Source organism: Kryptolebias marmoratus, linkage group LG24, assembly GCF_001649575.2.
Source record: "Kryptolebias marmoratus isolate JLee-2015 linkage group LG24, ASM164957v2, whole genome shotgun sequence".
NCBI lineage: Eukaryota > Metazoa > Chordata > Actinopteri > Cyprinodontiformes > Rivulidae > Kryptolebias > Kryptolebias marmoratus.
This window is the reverse complement of record NC_051453.1, coordinates 1,175,544-1,198,877: the sequence shown is the minus strand read 5'-3', so window position 1 is coordinate 1,198,877 and position 23,334 is coordinate 1,175,544. Positions and strand designations below refer to the sequence as shown.

The following is a 23,334-nucleotide window of genomic DNA, read 5'->3' as shown; positions in this document are numbered from 1 at the left end:
CAAACTATTTGATGACAAAAAGCCATTTGGTGGTTGTCATTATTTTTTGCTCAGTTTAATGACTGTTGAACAGCATGGCACCTCAGTAATGCACTAATACAAACACCAGCCTGAGTTGATGTCCTCACCTCTCTGCTGTCTGCTTTGAGCTGTGTGCCACTTGTGTCTTATTAAAAATGCTCTAAAATGTCATAGTTACTAATGGATGGAAGCAAACTATGTGTATGTGAGAATGTAAGAACTCTAAAATTCTTCTGTTTGAACTGTGACAAGTTTTTTGCTTTCATGCATGTTCAAGCAGTTCCAAAAATATTATATATATCTTGTCTACCTTTTGAATGTGTGCTGTCCTTTGCTGTCAAACGCCGCTGTGAATTCCCCCCTTGGGGTACAAATAAAGGCATATCTTATCTAGTTGATAATTGAATATTCATCATGTATGTTCCAGTTTTAAATAAATGACTCTAAACTAAATTTAGTTTTGTTTTTTAATGTGATAGTTGGTTCAGAAACATTTCAGGGTCCACTGGATGTGGTCATTTATGTGTAATAAATGAATTAATACCTTGCTGTATTCAACATTTAAACTTCTAAATAACATTTTTTTTCACATTTTATTAAACGTCTAAAGCTCAACTGAAGGATGTTTAGCTGAATTCAGTTGCTAAGTTTCTTCTGTAGAGTCTGTGGTTACCAGGGCCTCAAAGAGCAACAAGGTGACTCCTTGTTACAGTTCACTTCTCAGCCACTGTGACCTGGACATTTTGCACACCTTCCTGGAGCCTTAATGAGCACTTCTCTGTGACATTGTCTTTGATCTTTATTTCTCTGTGCACTTGGTTTACATCCACATGGCACAGATGAGCAGCCTTATGTTCCATCAATTACAATAAACCCCCCCCTGTCTTTTTTTATTTCTTTCCAAAATAAATAAGCAGTGAACAGTGAACTTGCTTCAGTGCACACTACAGTGCCATGCACTGGTAAACATAACCTGCTCTTGCACATACTCAAACTGATAAATGATTTATTTGAAATTGTAAATATGAGCTTTAGGGACTTGCTTTCACTCTGCTCATATGAGTTTGGGGGCTCTGAAACCTGAAAACAGTGTTCTGAGAACTGACTAAAATACTATGTGAACTCATGGAAGTAATGAGCCATGACACTCCCCACTACCATCTTTTATTCAAAACTTAAAAAGAAAGAAAAAAGTTTTGTGCTTGCAGGCAAACTAGAACAAGAAGTGTTCAACCAAAACAACACCATCAACCAAAGACTGCCTGTTCCTATTAGGTAGTTGTCCTTCACAAGTCCTCATTGCTGCGAGGCAGGGTCAGAAAAAAAAGCACCCAATCCCAAGACATGGTGATGAAACCGTGACAAATCAACTCATTCTTTCACTTCAGATACTGCAAGTCGCCGTGCCACGGGATTTCAGCTTCTCTTTTCAGGGTGGAAGCTGGTGAAACTCGAGACTCAATAGTGTTCATTTCTCTAATCCAATCCCTGAATAAAACCTCCCTTTGAACGTCTGCAGAAAAGCTGAAAGGCAGCACACATTTCTCTCTCCGTTCGCCTGCTTTCTGACGCTCTGATCCGCGCACACTGTCCGACGCACAAGCGCTTGGATAGAGCAGATCTAATTAAGTTTGCTGATGGTGAAAGTGATGATTATTTTGCAGGAAAGGGGTAAGGGGAGGGAGAGGGCAAAGAAGATAACGAGAATAACTCCAGGGGAGCTGAATACACCCTCTGGTCATCCTCCCACTCCTCTTCCTCCTTATGAAGATGATCATTGTAGCCATTATTAACGTCATTATTGAACTAATTCAAACTTTATATAAGATAAATTCATTTGAACAAAAAAGACACACTGGCACAGTCACTGAATAGTGATTTTAATCAACCTAATTTCATTGAAAAAACACAGATTTTATTCGTATTTTAGAAATTTTAAACCAAATGTATTTAGCCATTTATTGCACATGGACACTTTGGTTTTTGTTTCCATGTTTTCTTTAATTAGTAGCCTCTGAACACTGACTGCAGGTGCCCTCCATCGGTTTTCTAAAACGAGGCATCCGACACATCGTCCTCTGACCATTCCCGCATCCAGGCTGCCACCCCCACTTCTTCTGAACACCTCCTACTCTTACTTCCTCCACTTCCGTCCCAGCCAACCGGGAGTATTCTCGCTGTTGGAATAAATTAAATTGCGGCGATATGGTACAGGAGGGAGGGAGAGCGCAGCCCGCATGCCATTCACACATTCCGTGCGCTGGGAGCAGAGAGTCACCGTCAGAATCATCAGCGGCTCTCCGTGCGTCCCAGCGTGCGCCCCGAGCGCGACTCTCCAATCAAGAGCCAGATGAGTGAGAGGACAGCAGTGCGCCCCGCTGCGCACGTACGCGCGGACTTTGTTCACTCACCGAATCAAAAGAAATCTTTACAATAATCAATCTACCTGGCAGATTAGAGTCTCCTGAGGCAGCGGGTCGGCTGCGACTCATTCCGCTGGAGTGGATCTACAGGAGCCTCCCGACTGCGCAACGTCGGAGGTGCTCTGCTGGAAATATACCTAAATTAAAAAAAAAAGAAAAGAATACGACCTAAAGAAAGAGGAGCTTGTTGTGAGGAGGTCGGGCGTCTTCTTCTGTTTGGTTCAACTTGCTCAGCCTCCTACTGTGCGTCTGGTTGTAACCCTCCCAAGAATCGGCTTTTCCCAATGCGCACCAGTGTAGGCGCCCAGACTAACGCAACTCCACGGTCCCGTGAGAGGATTTTGCGGAGATTTATTCTGACTAGAGACGGACCGCAAGACTTGCAGAATAAGGTAAACAGCACGACAGTAAAGGCAGAATGAAATGATAACATATGAGGATGTCTTATCCCCTTTCGGGATTATTTCAAAGCAAGTAAAATGTTAAAAGCTGTGACATGTAGGCAACGATAAGTTGGCTTCATATTAGTAGCCATTAAAAGTGATTTCTGACCCATCTATACTGTACAAGTTAAGCCCTATTCATTTATTACTCTCATGCAAAACTGCAGCTGGATTTCTCTGTGTTCATCTCACTCCTCATCTCCCTTCTCTTCCAGCAGGACTCATTGGGATTGCAGGGAGAATGAGGAGTCACCGGGGTCGGGGGAAGCAGCATGAATGGCCCGTGCACATTCATTAGACTGACGGCCCTCATGTTTCTATGGAAGTGGTTGACACTAAGCCTGCTCCAGAGCTGGTTGTCAGAGGGGGCCAGTGCCGCGGACTCCGCCGGGGCTGGCTTCAGCAGCTCTAATGGGCCCCTGAGCTGGCTCCTGTCAGAGAAGGGTCCTTTTCACAACTCACAGGAGTTTGTTGACTTCACAGAGCGCTACCAGCAAGGATTCACTACCAAGTACAAGATATACAGGTGAGATAAAGAACGGACAGCATCGCGATGGCTGGCAGAGCTGGAATGCCTAAGAGCAAGTTGGTGAAATCTGATTTGAAATCTAAAATAGACCAAATACAAAAAAGGCAGAGCAGTCTCTGACTCCTTGATGTGAGGGATGAAGAAAAAGTATAGAAAAGCACAGGCAAGAGATAACACTGTACTTTTCTTTACTCTACAAAAGATGCAGATTTAGTAGGTGGCAAACGGTGGGATGAAGCACTGAGAAGATTACTCAGTGGAGTTTTGCATACAAATGAAGGCTCAGCGCGCATTCTGTATAGATCCAAGCTTCTTTTGGTGCTGATACTCGCCTCCTTTTTTTGTGTGGAGCAGAGACATATGGTTGGAGTATGATACAAACTCTAAATGGTGCATATCAGTGTAAACTCAAAGTGGAGATACCACAGGAGGGTTTGAGGAAAAGCAGTGGGACATTACAGATGTCTGACTGAGCCTGTTGATGTGTGATAGTGGGTACACACAGTGGCTTTAGAAGTGTGTGGTGTGAAGTATGATGTGTGTGTGTGTTCAGACGCAGCAGGGTGTTGTTTGGGAGTTTTTTTTTTTTTTTTTTTGTGAAGCACTATATCTATTATCTTTTTGAGACAAATGCAGTACTAAAAAAATAAAACATAAAAATAAGTAAGCCGTGGAAAGTTTTAAAACATATTTTAATATAAGCATTAACTATGACCAGCAGATTCTGTATTTTGACTGAAATAATTATGTAAATTGAAACCAGCCACCAAAGGTAACAAGAATAATTTACTGTGTGCACTCAGAACAAAAACAGCAAATATAAACCTTAAATCTACCAATTAGGTTTAAATTATTCAAATTGTCTAGGGCTAAATGTTTGTGTTTGTGCTGGAATTTTGACTTGTTTCTGAACAGAAAATGTTTTAAGAGGCGTTTGAATTCCACCCTGAAACTGATGAAATCCTTTTAGAGTGGTGGTCAGCACAATGTGTGTCAGGCAGGATGACCTACACAGACAACATGCTGGAGCTGAAAGGGCAAAGGCTTATTTGTGCATGTGTTGTTTGATGGATAAGCCATCTGAAATATGCCTATTTTGCTCATAAAGTCACATAAAAAGTAGATTTTTATCCATGTTTTGACCTTACCTTATCAAGGTCCACTAGAGGTTAAGAAAAGTCAGCAGAGTGAAAATGGTTTTCATTAAGCTTAGCTAAAAGCAAATGCCAGTTTCCTGATTATATGAAAGCTGACACGTCGGCTTTAGCTGACAACAAGCTTCTTTAGTGGATGCTGTGCTCAGGGTTTGAGCATGACTGGCTGCGCATGCTTAAGCGTCTGTCGTTGAGGCTGTATGTGCAAGGTAAGTGTTTTGATAATCTGTGATGAGAGAGACTGTGAAGTCCGCCACTGTGAAGTATTGGGGCTGTTGCCAACTGAACAGAGGGTTGACTGACACTGGCATTTAGCAGCTGACAGGGGTGACAATGCCAGGAAAAGACAGAGAATGTAGCTCTGTTTGCTTCCCTACATCCATCATTTTCTCCTTTACTCCATCTCTCTTGGCATTCTCTCTTTTTTCTTTCTCAGGTTGGCTGCAAAGCTTGTTTCTTCCACATTATTTTTTATTCAATTTTGCACCTCATTCAAGCCATAGAAATCTGACAGATATTAGCATAATTAAAATAATGCGTGTGCAGGATTAACAAATTTACATAACTAAAATTCAGACACATTGTCTTCTCCTTTAAAGTCTATGTTCTCCAAATTATTCTCTTGCCTACAGTTTGACTTTTATTGACCTCTGTGAACAAAAATCTGAAAATGCAGTCTTTACAAGTCAATAACCGTCTTTTCCCTCTGGGCTACCCTGGCATTTACAGTTTTCTTTGGAGAATTAGAGAGAAATGTTGGCTAATTATAAGAACAATCTGTTGTAAACTAAAGTGGTAAGATAAAAACAAATCTTCATCTTCTTTACAACAAGCCTCTTTATTATTATTATTATTATTATTATTATTATTATTATTATTATTACAGAACAGTTGGATGAAAACAGCTGTGCATCTCTTAAAAGCAAAATAAATGTAGGTTAAGTACATTTTCAGTTTCTTCCTTTTTTGTATTGATTAGCAACACTGTTCTGCTTGCTGCGCACACTTGCCATCATTTTATGGGACTAGTAATATCTTGTTATTACCTCTCAAACTATCAACACTGTGCATCTTAAACTGAAAACTTCCATATGGGAGAATTCAAAATGTCCCCAGTCTGGACGCTTTATCTCAGTACTCATAAAGATTTAAGTCTTATGAACAGAAAACAATGAAAAAAACAGAAATGCAGTCATTAGTGCTAATCACCCATCAGGTCAACAAAAGGTTAAACACAAATATTCAAATTGAATCTCTCCTTCTAGTCTTTATCTGCACATTTATCTCCCATCTCTCTTTCTCCCTACCCATCTCCTTCTCTCCCCTTCTCTCCCTCCCTCCCTCTTTTCCTTGTCGAATGATTTCAAACCAATTGCTCTCCTCTGCTCATAAATATTCTCCAGAGCTCAGTTGGCCTTTACCGTCAGGGGGGCAGGGGAGATGGAGTCGAGGATTAGGGGGAGATCTGGAAGAGCTGGAGTACAAAAGGGGAGACGACAGAAGAAATCACAGCTTTACCGCCCCCTACTGGTGGGTCACTGCACAGGAACAGCCTGGGGAGTTTCAAATTATAATATTTAAAAAAAAAAAAGAGAGAGTCAATTTTCATGATGTATTGGAAAATGTCAATTTATGTTACACTGGCAATTTTTCATTTTCAACCTGGGTGGCAATGAGTAGATTTAAAAGTGCAGAGATTTACAGCCGTCGCAGTTGTGTACTCTGAAACACTGGAAAACGTGACATTTATTGCAAATTTTCCAAGTGGAGCACTTCTTTTTTCTTTTCAAGGTTTGATTAAGTGCAATAATGGTGGCAATAGATGAATTCAGTAAATTCAAAGGCAATGAAATACAGGGACTGAAGCACTTAACGATATTACTTCCTGTGTGATTGCAGAAAAAATGCACCTGGATGTCAGGCATAATGGTGGTTTTAAAACATCTATTCATCCATTCTTCCTTTTCCCCTAACTGAGTGTTAGAGACCTCACAACAGCTTTGTGGCTTTCATTTTACACTAAAAGCAGCCAACTGGTTCCATGTGTCCTTGTCAAGCAGATATGCTTTACTACATTTGAAACAGACACAGCTGAAGCAATTAATAGCAGTTTTTGACTGCTCATCTTCTTCACACTGGTAGAGAAGGGGTTGAATCAGGGTTATTTTAGCAGACTTGAAGGCAACAATTGCAACATAGCTTGGACTGGGTGTAAAATGAACAAAAGCATGTTTCATTTAATAATTTAGAAGCTTGTTGCGTTGTGAAATCGTCTCTGCCAAAGTGAAAAGTTCTTGCTCTATAATTTCTTCTGTCGTTGAGCCATATCGAGAGAAAGAAGCATATTAGTCAAAATGTCACCACCTCCCCTCTTCTTCTTCATGGGCCATAACTTTTACATCACGCCTCATCTCCTGTGTTTTCTCCTCTCTTTTCCCCTGTCACCTCACTGGCTATTACATTGACTTTGTTTGATGTAAGGAGACGTCACTTGTAATTATCAACTGATTAGTGTTTCAATTATATGCAGGCATGTTTGTGGAGAGGTTGAGCTGCAGAGGCATTATTTCCACAATACCTGTCATTTAGTGTAGCCTATTGTGCTTTATCTGCTCCATGTTTATTACTTTGCCGTTCTGTTGTGAATGCTTTAGATGAGAAAGCACATTTAAAAGAGATTATGAAATGGGACAGAATAAATGGGCATACAACTGCAATGAAAAAGCAATGAACAGAACAGACAAGAAGGAAGAATAGAATGGAGAGAAGCAATTAAGGAACAGAACATAATGCACTGCAAATGCAACTAAATAAATCAATGAAAATATAAATGCTTAATAAATTATTATGCAGTGTTTAAGAATAAAAAAAGATTAAATATCTCAAATTACATATATTTACCATAATTTCCAAATAGAAAAGTGGCATGATGGAATAAGTTTTTACGTTTGTATAACTTGTCATTTATGAAACATGAGAAATGTTTGTGTGATTCATTTAATTTTAGTCATTTAAACCTTTTGTTTTACAGGCACAAGAACCAATATATTATCCAAGATTAATTTGGTAACTAAATATAAAAACTATAAGACTAAATTCTTTAAAAAGAGGAAAGAAAGAGTAAAAATCTAGATCCAGGTATTGTTAGCTTTCACAGAAGGCTTTGATTAAAAGTAAGTCGTGACTGCATCGGTGCAATTTAAATAATTGTGCTATTAACTTGAATTTAAGCTACATCTAAAGGCAAACAAATTAAAGAAACAGCACAGCAAGTTCCAATACCTGCAATGTCATTTGTCTGGTACTCTAATACTGAGGACAAATTAGACTTAAGTCTGTTGGAGCGAGAGGCAGCTATGGAAAATTAATTTCATGCAAGGTATCAAACAATTTATTATAAAGCACTTTGCTAATTTGCTGATTTATTTGTTGCCACAATTATAGTCTCTGAAACATGTTTAGCCTTATACACGAACACACATTGAACTCGTAACATAAATTAGAACGCTGATTCCAAATGATGATTGGACTTAATGACCGTTATTTACAACGTTACGACTATCTGCATCGAATTAGTATCATTTTAAAAATATCAATTTAAATGTCTGTAATGTTCAGATTAGGACTAAAGGTATGATTAACTCAGATTTTGCTGTGATCTGTCCGTGCAGAGAACTTGATCCTAGAAAGAAAGAAACGAACAACAAAAACAAGGAAAACTAGATGTTTCTTTATTGGACAGGAGAGCATTGATTTGCTAACTCTACATGATTATGTGCTAATTACCTGTTAGCAGCTGGGTGCTGTATTGACTAGGCAGTCTTCCCATCTCTTTCCAGAAAACAGCACATGGAACTTTGCAGCTAATGAAATTAATTGTCCACTTTTTATTTTCACACAGTATACCACATTTAAGATTGCATGGTTACTTTAAAATTACACTTAGTTCCAATAAGAGTAAAGTTCTTCTTTATAAGATTTGCAGCAAAGTTGGAGGCAGTTTTGTGATAAATGTCACACTACAACCAATTAAAAACATGCATTTTTATTATTTTTTATTTTACTTATGCACAAACCTGAACTTCTCCAGCCAATTTATTATTTTTTTTAAAAGCACCACAAATGTTGGAGTTGTTTGCGAACATTAATATGCAAGCTAAAAATGGCATTGATTCTAATTTCAGCCAATATGTTTCCAGTCATGGCACATTCAATGAAGAGGCTGTCTGACAAACAAAATATGGATGGAGCATTTGTTGTGCTTACAACAGATTTGCTCGAGTCACACTTGACAACAGGTTCAATAACAAACTGTCAAATGATTCACAGTTATGAGTAATAATTATATATGCCCAAACTTTTATTTGGCAGAAGTGAAAATGTCAGTTTCCCTCGACACTCGGGCGTCCTCTCACAGTCACGAAACATGCACGTTTGTGTAATTGGTTATTATTATTTGACAGTAGGGAGTGTGGGTGTGCACGGTTGTTTATCTTGTCTCTTTTATGATGGAACTGTGACCTGCTTGGGGTATTTCTCTCTGCTGTAACTGGAATGAGCCGGAGCCCGCCCATGACCCTGAACAGATAATGTGATTAGGGAAAAAATGAACAATTATTTATGTCACTCTTGCCTGAGAGTTGTAAAGACGGTCAGTGTATTTCAGAATTTCCCCAAGTCTTTTTCATTAATAGAGCCTAAATTTGTTCAGTTTGACCTTCAGTTTTGAGTTGTTGCTGATTAGCTTTGAAGCTTTGTAAGGTGGAGGAGGAAATAAAAAAGCCCAGAGGTGATATGTGGTAATGGAACCAAGGTTGTTGGAAGGAAATTCATTATGAATTGTCTTCTTGGAGCTTGACATTAAGTGTTTTAGGGGTAGACCATTGGATTACATCGTTAAGAGGATTAAGGACTTTTTAAAAAAATCCATCTGCATAATGAAAAAACGAAAGATTTGTTGTGAACACAATTAAAAAATAAATTTGTATTTAGGTAATTTTCAAATTCATTTCATGAAATCCTAGATTAAATACCAGAACACATTCAAACACCTTTTCTCCACATTTCCTGACATCCTGACTGTAAAAAGGCTTTTTCTTACTGTGGGTCTTGACTTTTGCTGCAGTGCTCTTGTCTGTTTTTGATCAACATATTGTTTAGAAATTACTGCAGAAATGCTCTTTATTTTTCACATGTCCGCTGCAGCCCTAAGAGACTGCATGTGTTTGTACATTTCTGCTCAGAACAGGACACACGTGTGTCTATCATTTTCTACTCAGAGGTTGAGGTTGTCTTCAGGACAGAGGCAGAGAAGATTCTTCCACCAGAATGCCGGCAGCGATGACAGTGACAGGGACTTCATCCGGTGTAGAGCTTATGGCTTCTGACATGAATGTGACGAGGGAGTTATCGGGGCCAGAGGTTCATGGAAGCAGTTTTTATGAAAGAAAATATGTGAATGAATACACAGTGAGTGGCTTTAATATCAAACAAAAATACTGGAGATCTGCTGTAAGTGAGACGATTAAGCAATTGATTTTTTTTTTCTTTTCATTTAATTATTTATATTTTTAGTTAGATTTATCTGAGATAAAAGGATCAATATGTTATGAATTATGAAGTCACACATGAGCCGTCGCAAAGCTGCAAATCATCATCTATTAGACAGTCATTTTGTTACAGTGCACAGAATGCATGCAGACACACAAATGACAGAAATGCACACCTAATTCAAACATTCTGCAATTAGCAAAAACATATTCTAATCTGTTTCTGAAAATATATCTGAAAGATATATTTGGCTTTTACTGTTAAGACAGATCATTTGACTGGGCAGCTGAATAATACTAATAATTTTAGGGTCTATTAACCTTTGGGCACTTTATAATAAAAAACATTAGGTGATATCCCACAGTACAATAAAAAGTAGGGACCAAAATAAATCAGGACAACTACCTGCTACCTTTTATAAATGCTACAAATTTACTTTCTTTCACTAGCATTTAAATTGTTGAAGAAAATAATTTAATTGTGAATAATTAAAAGAAAAAAAAGTGTATTTTTGGCATCAAAATAAGCACTACAACCACTCAGATCAAGCAGTTATTTGACTTCAGTACAACTGTGTGAAACAGTCCCACGAATCCCAAAAAAATACATCACAGTGAAATCTTTTGTTAATGTTTTAATTGTATTTTACTCAATAACCCTTACAAAAAAGATGACAAAGAGCAGTTTTACTGCAACACCTTGCAAAGAAGACATAAGAGAACGCAGAAACTGTTAATCTGTTACAAAGGTAATTCTTTTTAGCAAAACCTGAATTTAATTGAAGCTCATGCTGTTGACACGCAGTTAGGAAAAAAAAAACTGTTGTTTAAATCAATTTGAAACAAACTGTTTGAGGGTTTCTCTTAATCTACCTTTTTAAGAAATTGATGTTGGTGCCTTTTCAGATGTGTTTATATATTTAACTTTTAAAATAAACAGAATAGTAGACTAAAACTTTTCAGGGTTAGAGCATGTATTTATGATATTTAAAAACTGCCATCAAGGCAGAAACAAACAAAGTTATTATCTGTGCACACATTTTTTGAGCCATTTTGTTAGAGTTTGCACATTGCTGTCTGTGAAACGAGGTCTGTATGCGTAGTGTACATGTCTCAAAAATGTGATTCCAACATCTTGGTTTTTGTATGTGGAGATCAGTTTCTTGTCATGTTTCATACATGTCAGCTTCTTGGAATGGCAGGAATGGACCTGAAGTGGAGTCCAACACAAGAAACTTAGAGTAACAAAAACAAGCAAAAACCAGGGCTGGTGAGGCAGGCAAAGACCTTCCAGGACTCTCCAGGCCAACATGAGGCAACAAAGTGTCAGGTTGGCAGGAGTGAGATGCAAACCAAGAGTGCAGACTCATCTTAGGAAAATAAACTAATTTATTTACAATAAAGGACACAAAACAAAGGGCTGACGTGGCAGCAAAAACTAAACAAAATTCAGAAAAAAAAATGAACACAAAATGAGATGAGAGAACCAGACAGCGCGTACAAGCGACAACAGACCAGCGAATCAACGGAGAAAATGACCGGGTTTTAAAGACCGGAGCCAATCAGCAAAAGTGGAATGATTACAACAACTTGAGGCAGGTGTAGATGGGCGTGGCAGGCAGACAAGCGATGGACTGAAGAGAAGTGAAATGATGACAGAGGCACGGAGAACAAGACAAAACATGAAGACAACAAAAGAAACAATAAACCGAATACGAAAAGGAACAAAAATACTAAAAACAAAAAGAAACAGGACACAAAGAAGCCGTCGGTACAGAGCACATACAACACCCAAATCCAGAAAGCGGTAGGAATAAATAGAGCTGATGTCGATGAGGTGATAAGAGGCAGCTGAGCTAAATGAAACAAGGAGCAGGTGTAGGTGGGCGTGGCAGAAGCTGATGAGGCTGGTGGCACAAAGAAACCTCACAAGTAAAACTAAATAACAAAAGAAACTCACAACAGTGAACCCCAAACTAAAACAAAAACATGGACTGTGACAATACAAAATAAATAGATAGTTTTGTTGCCATCAAACTATGAAGCAAACCATGATCCCGCTGCCTCCGAGTGGCTCTTATTCTGAAGTAGGTGCAGTAAAGTTTTCCTAAGATGGAAGTTCAGTCAGAATATAAGTTACTTATTTTGCTGAAAAGGCTTTGCTACTTCAGAGAGTTCTCCAATGATTTAAGGAAGAAAAAAACATCTCCACTGGCACACACAGAAATATTGCACACATAGTTTAAAGGGATGAAGGGGCTGCAGCAGCAAATTAGCATGAGTGTATCTGTAACTAGTGTGAAGTGTCAGATTATAAAGGTCACAGTGCGTACCTGCAGCAGAAATTACTTGCTGCTAAAAAAACCCAGCAGGCATTCATGGAGTAATGCCAGATTATTACAAAACACACACCGATAAGTAAAATATTCTGTATGTCAGTCTCCAAACCAAGAGTTGCATTTTACCCATTTAAAAAAAAGGAGATAAAAGGAGAAAAATGCCCCGTGCTCCTCAAAATACAAACAAAAACTATAAAGCTAACATTGCATCACAAAGGAAGTCACCCTTCAGTGAATGTTAGAAGTCAATGCTTACAATATAGACTTGATAAAACTACAAGTCAACATTTTATTCTAATGGTTAAGTTAACTAAGGTGTATGTGTCAAAACAAACCCTGTAATTTGGACATGGATGTGGGAATGTCGTGTCTTTGGGCAAGACACTAAACCCCCGATTGCCCCTGGTCGTCTAATCACTGTGAAATTGCAGAGAAAAAAAAACTAATCAAGTGTAAGTGGTGTATGATTGTGCCTGTGTGTAAATTAGTGAATAAGAAACACACTGGTAAGTACTATGTAGGAGCTAAAGTAAGGTAAAAGTTACAATAAATACGTATTTGTTGTAGTTTGCTAAAAAAGGTGACTATCAATCCTCCTAAAAGAGCTAGCCGGGAAACAACTTTGTCATTTAACTTCAATATGTAATTGTACCATCTTCAGTAGTTTTGCATTAAATGTATTACTTTTTTTAGATATACAGTCAAAAACACATGCTAGTATATACTTAAATGTATTTTCCTTTTTTTGTATGTGAATTTGCTGTAATGCACTTATATTTAAAATACAACCAAATACAATACAGTTGTGAAAAACAATCAAGTAAGTGCAAAAAGTTCAGTGCTGCCAGATGCTTACTTCTAATTTCAGTGAAATTCTTATTAGTGTGACATCTGCCTACATCTTGGTCTGTCTTTTCCTTTTTTTTTCTCTTTTTGCATGTTAATCATGCACATGTGGAGCCATATTTGTGTAGTTTTAATGTGTTGCATCTAATTAGTAAATGCGATGCCCAGTAGCCAAGCTTAAAATCTACTTAAATTGGTCAAGGTTGTCTTATTAAGGTTCCAGTATGTTGCTTTGTGTCCCATCAGTGACAACAAGGATCGTTTTATTAAGACATCAAACATTCCTCTTAAAAAAAAAAAAAAAAATATCGATGGCATGAAAAATCCAAATGAATTGGAGCCAGTATGATGCAGGTCTGTTCAGATCATCACAAGTTAATTGTCTTTTGTTTGTTTGATGTTGTTCGAAAACGTGTTGGCAGTTCTGTGAGGCATGGACAACTAACAGCGACTGTCGGCATCATTACACACTTTCTCTTTCTCGGTCATGATCTTACTTTATTTCCTTCATGTAGTTTGTCACTGTGGTGGGTTGATGACTAAAAGATGCACCCAGAGAGTCTATCTTCTTATCTCCCATCTTACTCCCACTCCCATTTCTCTCTTTAACTATCTAGTTAAGACAGGATCATCAGCAGCTCAACTGAAAACATGTTGATACATGTTACAATGAAAGCGCCGTTAAGGAAATACGAGCTGTTTAAATGGATTGTTTTTACATCACTGAAAAAAATGTTTATTTTTTTTATTCTAATAATTGGTAATAATGTTATTTTTTTATATGGGTGCATGTAAAGACAAATCTTTGTCACGTTAAATTAAAGCAGCAAAGAAACTTTTTAGCAATAATGAAAACAGCTGAGTTTTTGCTTCTTGATCATAATGTCCTCTAAAAATAAATGCAATTTGGTTTTCTTATTGACTGAAGCATGAAGGACTTTTCTCTCATTTTGCTGTATTCTCTATGGGGAGGTCCTTGAAATAACTTTCATTCCACATTAACCAACTGTTTTGCTAAGTGGGTTATTTTGGTATCTAGGGTAACCCAAAACACATTGCTTTCAATTAGCTTCTACTAATAAGAAACCAATGTTTGTATACAACATTCTGTTTAAAATATTCTTTTTTTTTCTGAAGCTATTCAGAGAATCAAAATAAGATCCAATAAAAGAATAAATTACAGTAAAGTTTCAGGAAAACAATGTAAGAAAAGATACAAACTATGAATGATGGCCTTTTTGTTTAGTTTATAATTATTACAAATGTCCCTGACTTTAAGACACTGATAGTAGCTTTTAGACATTTTATCAACAGATTTTATTTTAGCCACTTTTTACCGTCGAAGTCTGACCTTTTATCTAAAACTGTAATTTGTTTTCAAAACATTTTTGTACCTAAAGAGATCATTTTGAACTTTTGGACACTTTATTATTGCCCTCTCTTTAATATCCCCTAAATAAATTAGATGTTTTTACCACTACAAGATATAGGAGTTTAGAAAATGTTTTGGCTGCTACCCAAAGCTTTTTTAAAGCCAAATGAAAAGATAAAACATTCGTCTTTTCTTCATGAATCAACGTTTGAGTGAGAGCTTTGATATGAAGAGCAATGATGTAAACCTAATGACCATAAAGTCATTACACACCATCTGTGTAAAACAGCCAAGAAATGAGCAATGGAAGGAAATTCAGATAATAATCAGCTCTCTGTTGGAGAGAGCGCATGGATGTGAATAATCAGAACACCTGCAAAGAAAAGTCAAGCAATTTTAGTTTTCATTTTCTTTTCCTTTCTTTTGTTCAGTGGCACTCTAATATTCAAATGATATGAAAATGATTTAGTGGAAATTTGCTTTTATTTTTAAATGCCAGCCTTATTACGTTGCTGTATCAGAAGAATACAAAATGAGCGGTCTCATGAACAGAGGTGTAAGTAAAGGAAATATATATATATATATATATATATATATATATATATATATATATATATATATATATATGTGTGTGTGTGAGGATATGCAGAAATATTCTACTGGTATAGTTTAAAATACACAAGTTGGTGGTTTTATCTTTCCAAAGGGAACTTGAAATGCTGGTCACATCTGACACACTGAGCACAGTTAACCACAGAACATTTGTTGAATCATTTTAAAGTGACTGTGCACGTACTTTTATTCATTTTATTTTAGTTTTCTTCCATTGAGTAGACTGTAAAATTAAAATAGTATAACTCATGGTTAATTACCAGCAGCTGCGGTTGCCAGAATTCCACTGTGAAATACGTTGTGACACTAAAATACTTCATGGTTTAGATTGTTGGCAACAAAAAAATTCAACAATGAACACACACACACACACACACACATATATATAATAAAATAATCACACTGTTCTTCATCCTACATCATTGTATTACAGTGAAATTGTGGCAACCGCAGCTGTCAGTAAATTACTTGTTTATGTTTTTAACTGTGTATATTATCAGTCAGCAGATTCATAATTACATCAAAATGTTTGTGAAGGTCTATGAAAATGCTTAAAATTCTTTGTAAACATGAGAAACATTTTTTTAAATAAGTAGCCATCACCATTTCTCGAGGTAACTCTTTGAAAGACACTTAAAATATTTTGTAATTACTCATAATAGGATCTGAATTCACTTTAAAAAGCTGTATAAGTGTAAAAGGGGCTTTTGTTTTTCAGTTTGCTGTTTTGAGGACATTTAAGAAATAGTCTGGTTTTAATCACATTTTTTTGTGTCGTCATTTCAACGCATAGCAGGAAAATAATGATGATTATTAAAAACATGCCTCCTTTCTTGCGTACTGAAGTGAGCATTGTGTACTTTGTGGTGCTTGCTGGGATGACTCCACTCCGTCAGCAGGTTGGTTCACTGAGTTGATTCCCTGATTTGTAATGTTGGGCACTAAGAAGAGCCCTGAGGCAGCGTGGGATGGATCTGAGACAGCTGTGCTATGATGGACAGAAACTGAGTTACAACTCTCCGGCCCTGATCGTGGCCCCTGTAGCTTCCACTGCTCTTCTATAGCTCTCCTCTCACCGATTGATGCACTAGCTCACTCAGAAGGGGGGCTGACAGGTAGATGTGCTTGGGGGCGGGGGGCACCCTGCTGTTAAGACGTACTAGTGAAATAAACCCATCATTGCCTGTGTGTGTGTGTGTGTGATAGCCTATTCCAGTCACTCAGCATCTCACTGAGAACAGTTAAATGTGAAGAATTTCATGAAATGCAGGATCTGTTTATGCATGTGTGTGTGTGTGAGCAAACTGTGAGGCTGCTCTAAAGCTTCTGACAGCAGATGTTTGTGTGTACGCTGCATGCTGCAGCTACACTGGGACACCATTCATAAATGCCCATCATAGTGACGCAGTGTGTTGATCACAGCTAAGCTCTCCCTCTTTATCTCTACACTGCTCTCCTCTTCAGCTGGCCCCTGCGGATGGACAGAAACACTAATGGCTGCTCGTTAAAGAGAAACACCGACCTGAAACGGGCCTTAATGAGCTGTTTTCTGTTTGTACTTTTCTCGAAGGGGGTCATTGTTATTGGTGGGAAATTGATTGGCAGCAGGCCTGCACCCACAGGGGCTGTCATATTCTGGGCAATTGCAAAGCTTTTGAGGCTATGGCTGCTTTGTTTAGGCGCTTGCTGTAGCACAGAGTGTGAATGCATGTGCATGTGTGAGTTTGTGTGTATGTAGAGTGAAGGGAGGGAGGGAAAAGAAAGCAAAATTCAACGTTTCATTTGTTCTTCTTGTAGAAACATTTCCAGCAGGAAAGCATTTTCACAGAAAACAACTTTTTTATTTAAGTTTAAAAGATTTTACTTGTTAGAAACAAAACAAGTTGTGATTCAAGGCATGTTGTGTTTGTCAGCTCTGTTTTAAAGAAACATGTAGATGCTGCAGTAACTTTGGGCTCCTTGTGTTTTTTATTATTGCCAGAGTGAAATATACAGCCTGATCTTGTGTTAAAATGTGAAATATGAACAAAACAAAACTCCTTGTATCCCTGTCAATAGTGACTGGATTACACACACTAAATATTAATTATATGACAATAATGGCAAATCCACGATAAATCAATTCATAAATAAATTCAATTAAACACTTAAACATGTTTATGCATTAGTTTATTGTTTTGTTTTAATGATGAACTCTTTTGGAGGAAACCAAAAGCTGTTTAGGAGCCACAGATGTGCCATAGGTTGCTGTAATAAAATAATACATATGAGATAATAAATCATCCAGCAGACAAAATTAAAATCTTAATGTTTGTGGGATTTAAAACCTAGCTTTCTTATAAGTATGTTAGTCCTTTCATACTGGTGATGCACCACTTTAACTCAGTTTTGTGCAGCTGATTTAATTAGTGCCAGCTTAGGGCAAATCATCTTGGGATGCTATGCAAAAAAAAAAAAAAATGTCAGCAGGTTCACTTGAAATTTAAATGCATGCAATCCATTTCATTTAAATTCAACTGCAACTCAGCCCAGCATATTAGTATTAGGATTTAGTTGCATACAGTATGAATTAACTCAAGTCTTTCAAAATTATCAGACTTTTAAAATTGGTAACACCTCATAAAATTTATCTTGTTTTATACATTTTAATGAAGTGTACTGAAACCTAAAAAAACTGGGGAAAAAAATCACATATTGGATATATTCATATGTTTTTTCATTTTCTATGCCAGCTTCATCATTTTCCAGTTTAGGGAATCTGTCGTTTCATCTAAAAGTTTTTGTAATGATGATTTAGCATTTAAGTCCAAAATTAAATATTGCAAATTGTAATTTTATTTTATTGTTAATGTATTTACTTAAAAAGAAAAGTAACAATTTTATTCTTTGTTCTATTAAAGATCCAATAAATGACATCATATGTGTGTGTGCACACATTGTCACTGCAAACACTGATAACCTCACACAACCTTTGAAAACAAGAACATTTTTTAAAAACATGTAGCTCAATATTTATTTTGTATCTTTTTTATTATTTATTTTATTAAAAGACAGGTCAGCTACCCAGAAGCAATTGAAAGGTTTTGCATCTTCCCCCCGCCAGGACGGTGTTTACCACCAGCTATAGTTGAATAGTGCTAATCAAGCCATCAAGCAGCCGCATTCAGCCTGCACTCGGTAGATAAAGACGACTGGCACGCTTCAAGGCCGGGCTGAATATCAGTTGACCACATACGAAGCCTCTTCTATCCAAAAGAGTCCCTGAAAGCAGCAAGGCTCCATCCATGATTACAGGCCGTTCGACCGCCGTGCCTCAAAAACCAAAACTCAAGATGAAAAAAATTGAGCTATTATTCAAAATCAGTAGAAAAACACTTTTTTTTTTTTTTTTAAACCATGGTGCAAACCAGTTTTTTTGAGTTGGAAATGGAAACAGCATGGGATTATTCTTTTAAAGAGGTGGCACACAAGATTTACTTAGCGGTCATACATACAACATATTTTACGCCTGCCAAGGAGCAGTTTGATGCTGAGTTTATTGTGAGGCATAAACTGTTTCCTGCCCACTTCAAAACTGCAACAATAATCCCAGCTTTCTCTTTTTTTCCCCTCTCTCTCTCTCCAAGAAGCCCAAATGCTTTTTAAGAATGATGTAGTCTTATGAGTATCTTCACTCTGACTCTAATGAAAATGGAAAATGTCACAAAACAGCTCCCTGATTCCTGTCACATCATGGCAACGAGTTTACTAATGAAAACCATATTGTGCAGTAGTCTTCTTTTTAATCTTTCTTAAATGAGCCTGCATGCAGCATTCATGACATTTATGTGTTGTGCATTATTTTCTCAAACTGAGCATGTGTTTCTGTGATATTGCAGGGAATTTGGCCGTTGGAAGGTGAACAGCTTGGCCCTGGAGAGACAAGAGAACAATGGCTTTTCCTTGCCGCTGGACCCAGAGTTCCTCCAGACCATTAGGCAGCTGGGCAGGAGGCCCAGTCTCAGCGCCATCACTGACAACATTATCAGGAAATACGGAACCCACTTCCTGCTCTCTGCGACGCTGGGAGGTAAATAAAACTACATGGGCTGTGGTTCTCCTTGCTGTTATTAACCTGCCTTAGCACTAGGGAGAAGCTGTGTTAAAAGGTGAGGTAAAAGATTTTATTTCACCTAAACTCAGACAAAAAACAAACAAAAAATCTCTCAGAAATCATTTCATGACCTCCAAAACTTTACCAGTGTTTAAACCAGTAACTGTAGAGTAGCTATGATAGTTAAAGGTGCTTATTGCAAAGCATTAAATTAAATATAAAAAATGTTAACCTGAACTGCATCATATAGTGCAGATTAATAGCATTTACTCCAGTATTTTCAATTCTGAAATGTGGGTCCACACCCAGTGCAATCAGACTTCTCTGCTGAAGGTTCAGTCACCTGATTGACCTACATTAGGCTGGTCATAGTCTGTGTTGGTAAACAAATATGGCAGAATCAGACAAGCGTAGAAATGAAAAGAAGATGTTTAGGTAGCAATATACAGTACCAGTGAATCTGCTGCTAAACGTGAAATAAAAGAAAAAGATTGAGTAAGACAACTGTCATGAATAAATTTTAGGGACAGAGGAGAACCTTGAACACAGAGCTCAGCTTACAAACACACCTTTTCCAAAACTCTGCTAGAACAGTAAGTTTACTGTTTGACCCATTTTCAGTCACTTTGGCTCTTCCTATAGGTAAACAAATGCATGTGGTAGTTCCTTAAAGGAGACTTTCACCATCGATAAGAGAAAGATATTCTGCAGATTGTTTTTTTTGTTTGCTATTTGTGAATATTGTTGTTTCTATGGATGCCCTTCCTTAAGGTAATTCGTTAAAAAAATGTGTACACAATACAGCATTCAAACACTTTATCATATATTAGTTTCTCTGCAAGAACATCAGCATTCAAATGAGGAAATTTTCATATGAAGCAATCTTTAGGATTTGGCTTTACAGAAAACAGCTTAAATTGTGTCCTTAAAACTAAACATCTGACTAAATGTTGGCTCAGCTGTGAACATGAAGTTGTTTGCGGTTATTTAAGCTCATATTCTCCAACTCAACATGTAAAAATCTGTCTTTGAAGTGGTTTGACAAAAATGCCAGTGGATCCTTTCCAGAACAATAGGCAGAAGTTAGCTGCACTGAGTATTGTAATGTGCAGCAAAGCTTCCACTGCTATCGTGTGCAAAATCTCCACCCTCTGCTCCTCTGCTGGCTCCTTTCATCTTTTGTATTTGTGCATAAACTCTTTAAAGAAAAATACCAACAGTATTTAGATGAAGTAGAATGGCAATCGTGTACATTATCTGCTTCAAACAAAAAGAGCTTCAACAGCCTGTCGAACAATGCACAGTATTCTACATCCAGCCTTTTGTTACTGAAAGCCTGTGGAAGACTTGGTAAAAAGCATGCTGTGTGTTCTTGCACACAACAAAATGCTGAAATCTAATCCTTGTTAAACATTTGCAAAGCTAATCTTTAATAAAGTCACAACTCTGCCTCATTGTTTAACTGATTGAATTAGAACATGTGGTCAGGTCATCGTTATGCATCATAAATCACTTTATACCCTTAAGGATGAGTTTTTATTTCAAGGCTGTGTCATAAAATGTAGAATCCATGTTAACTATAAACTTCCTCAAGCCTAAAAGTAAATTTAGCCCCTTTGCTCATTTCTAAATCTCTAAGAGAAATAAAAACTACATAAGAATAATGATGTAAATAATTTAATAACTCATATATGTTCAACTTGATGGAATCACTGCATTAAGGCTCTTATTATAAAGCCTTAGAAGTGTTCATTATCCCTTTATTAGTTAATATACATTGTAGTAAATAAACACATTTTGTTCTTTAGGGCTGGCCCTCAGTTTACCTCTGGTTTTACTGGTTTACTCTGTGATTAAAAACTCAAAATCTCAGCTCATCTAACCAGAAATTGTCTATAGTTGTCCCCACTTCATTTAAAAGTGTTTTTCTTCAAACAGGTGTGGCTTGATGGCAAAATTGATTTAATTTTCTCTGACTGTGTTGGCTTTAAAAAGAAGCTGAAGATTATTTTTTTTCCACACTATTTTTATTTTAGACAAGCTAAGAAAACATCCCGCTCTGCTTTTTTGTTCAGTACAGCATGTTTCAAATAGAAATTACTGACAAAATCTTCTGCTCACAGAATGGGTTGGGAATGACTCTCAGGTAGTACCACATACAAAATCACCTGAGTTAGAGCCATTTTTGAGTTGCCTAATACAGATTAGCTGAGGTGGCCATCTTGAATTGGGTTAAGTCCAAAGGTTAATGAGTTGTACTTATACAGTCTCTCCAGAGGTTATTTTCTGACAGTTTCATTCATTCCCATGCAGTGATTCTTGAAATATTTTGCTAACAGGCAGGCAAAGGAACACATATTTACCTTTGGCAGCTGATGATAATTATGTTAAATGTAATGTGTTTTGGAATATATTTCAGCACTTTGCATCGTATTAATTGCTCCCAACCACCTGTAACTAAGCTGTTTGTCTCTGTGTCCATTATCAGAGAAAAGGGACTGCATGGGATTGTGCAGAGGTCTGGATGTGTCCCTAGCCTGTAAACATTTGACTAAATCTAGCAATAATGTCTTATTTCTCTTGTTTACTACTTTTGTCAAAGGTACTTAAGTCATGCAGCTTATGCTTTCAGTCCTGAGCACAGCCACAGGCGTAGTCTGAGGAGAGACGATAAGTTCCCATGTTGTGCTGCAGCTTAAACATTAAAATTGTGACTTTGCATGTTTAAAGTTAGATAACAGTGATAAAAGTGGAACAATATAAATCATCCCACGGTAACAAAGGCTGTGCCAGGATTCATGGGATTGATCTTCAGAGAAAAACAGCCAAATTTAGTTACAGGTTCGATACACTGGAGGGTTTTTTAGGCCAGAAAAAGAACCAATTCACTGCCTATTATGCAGAGTCACAATGTAAGAGTCATCCTTAAACACAATTTAACTTTTGGTACATTTTAGATAACCATTGTTTGATGGCTGAACATTCCTGCATGTCCCTGGAGTGTTTTATATTTTTTTCCTCAGACTTTTTTTTTTAGATTTATACTAAAGTAGCTGTTGTGACACAGCATCAGCTGCTTTGACAGAACAGGAGTTTCTGACTCTGAGAACAGAAACAAATTGAGGGTTTTAACTCTTGCATTTGTGATCCATAACTGCAAGCTCATAGTCATCTCCACTGGCTTTGTTACTTATTTCCTGGCACAAGGCAGACATTTGGAGATCAGTGGAACAGCATGAAACTATTGGCTCTGGTGTGCACTTGTGCCTTGACTTGACAAAGAGGATAACCCAGTCCATACAAAAACAAATCAACAGACCAAGTGCAAAACTCCACAGGGTGCCTTTGAGAGAGAAAGAGAGTGAGAGGGAAAAAAGGTTGCTTCGTACGAGGAGTGCGCAAATTGATTCAAAGGTGCTTTTGTTTTTTGGTTTTTTTTCCAACATAAAAACATCTTGAATGTATCTCTAAAGCATGAATAGCATGAATTTTCCTTATTTAATAATAACAAGAAAAATAGGTCTCCAAATGACACGTTGCCATGGTAAGTGCAAATACATCAATAAGTGGCAAAAACATTATCTGCAACATAATGCCTAAAAACATACTTCATTATCCCTTTATTAAATGGTTCAATTTTAATTTTGTTTTATAAATTAGAAGAAATTGAAAGATGTTTTGTTGTAGAAATGTTAATCTGTATCTATTCCCAGAGGTCTAATATCTCTGCAAATTAAACCACTTTGTCCATAAAACCATATTTCATTAGAAAAGATTTTTTAATCGATTGCTCACGTGTCCCAAACCTGTCAATACACTGCTCTCTGAAAGCTTTGGATCATTTATTACTAAAATACTAATTCTATCAAGCATTTCAGTTTATGCAAGCTGTTTATGTGTCATCCATCTTGAGTTTTGTTGAAAATTAGCATGAATAGTTTCTCACTCTTAAT

At 37.1% G+C, this 23,334-nt stretch overlaps 1 protein-coding gene across 2 annotated transcripts in view; it reads left to right on the top strand.

Moving 5' to 3' along the window:
* The first annotated feature begins 2,207 nt into the window (after nt 1–2,207).
* Nucleotides 2,208–23,334, top strand: part of brinp3a.1 (bone morphogenetic protein/retinoic acid inducible neural-specific 3a, tandem duplicate 1) — a 48,674-nt gene continuing 27,547 nt past the window's right edge. Inside the window, exons 1-3 of one of the 2 annotated variants that reach the window (XM_017429135.3) lie at nt 2,208–2,836; nt 3,106–3,413; nt 19,167–19,357. In XM_017429135.3, coding sequence (XP_017284624.1) covers nt 3,160–3,413; nt 19,167–19,357 — 445 coding nt within the window. In that variant the 5' untranslated portion in view covers nt 2,208–2,836; nt 3,106–3,159. Of the gene's footprint in view, nt 2,837–3,102; nt 3,414–19,166; nt 19,358–23,334 lie in introns of both variants that reach the window. The other variant, XM_017429134.3, reaches the window with a different exon arrangement.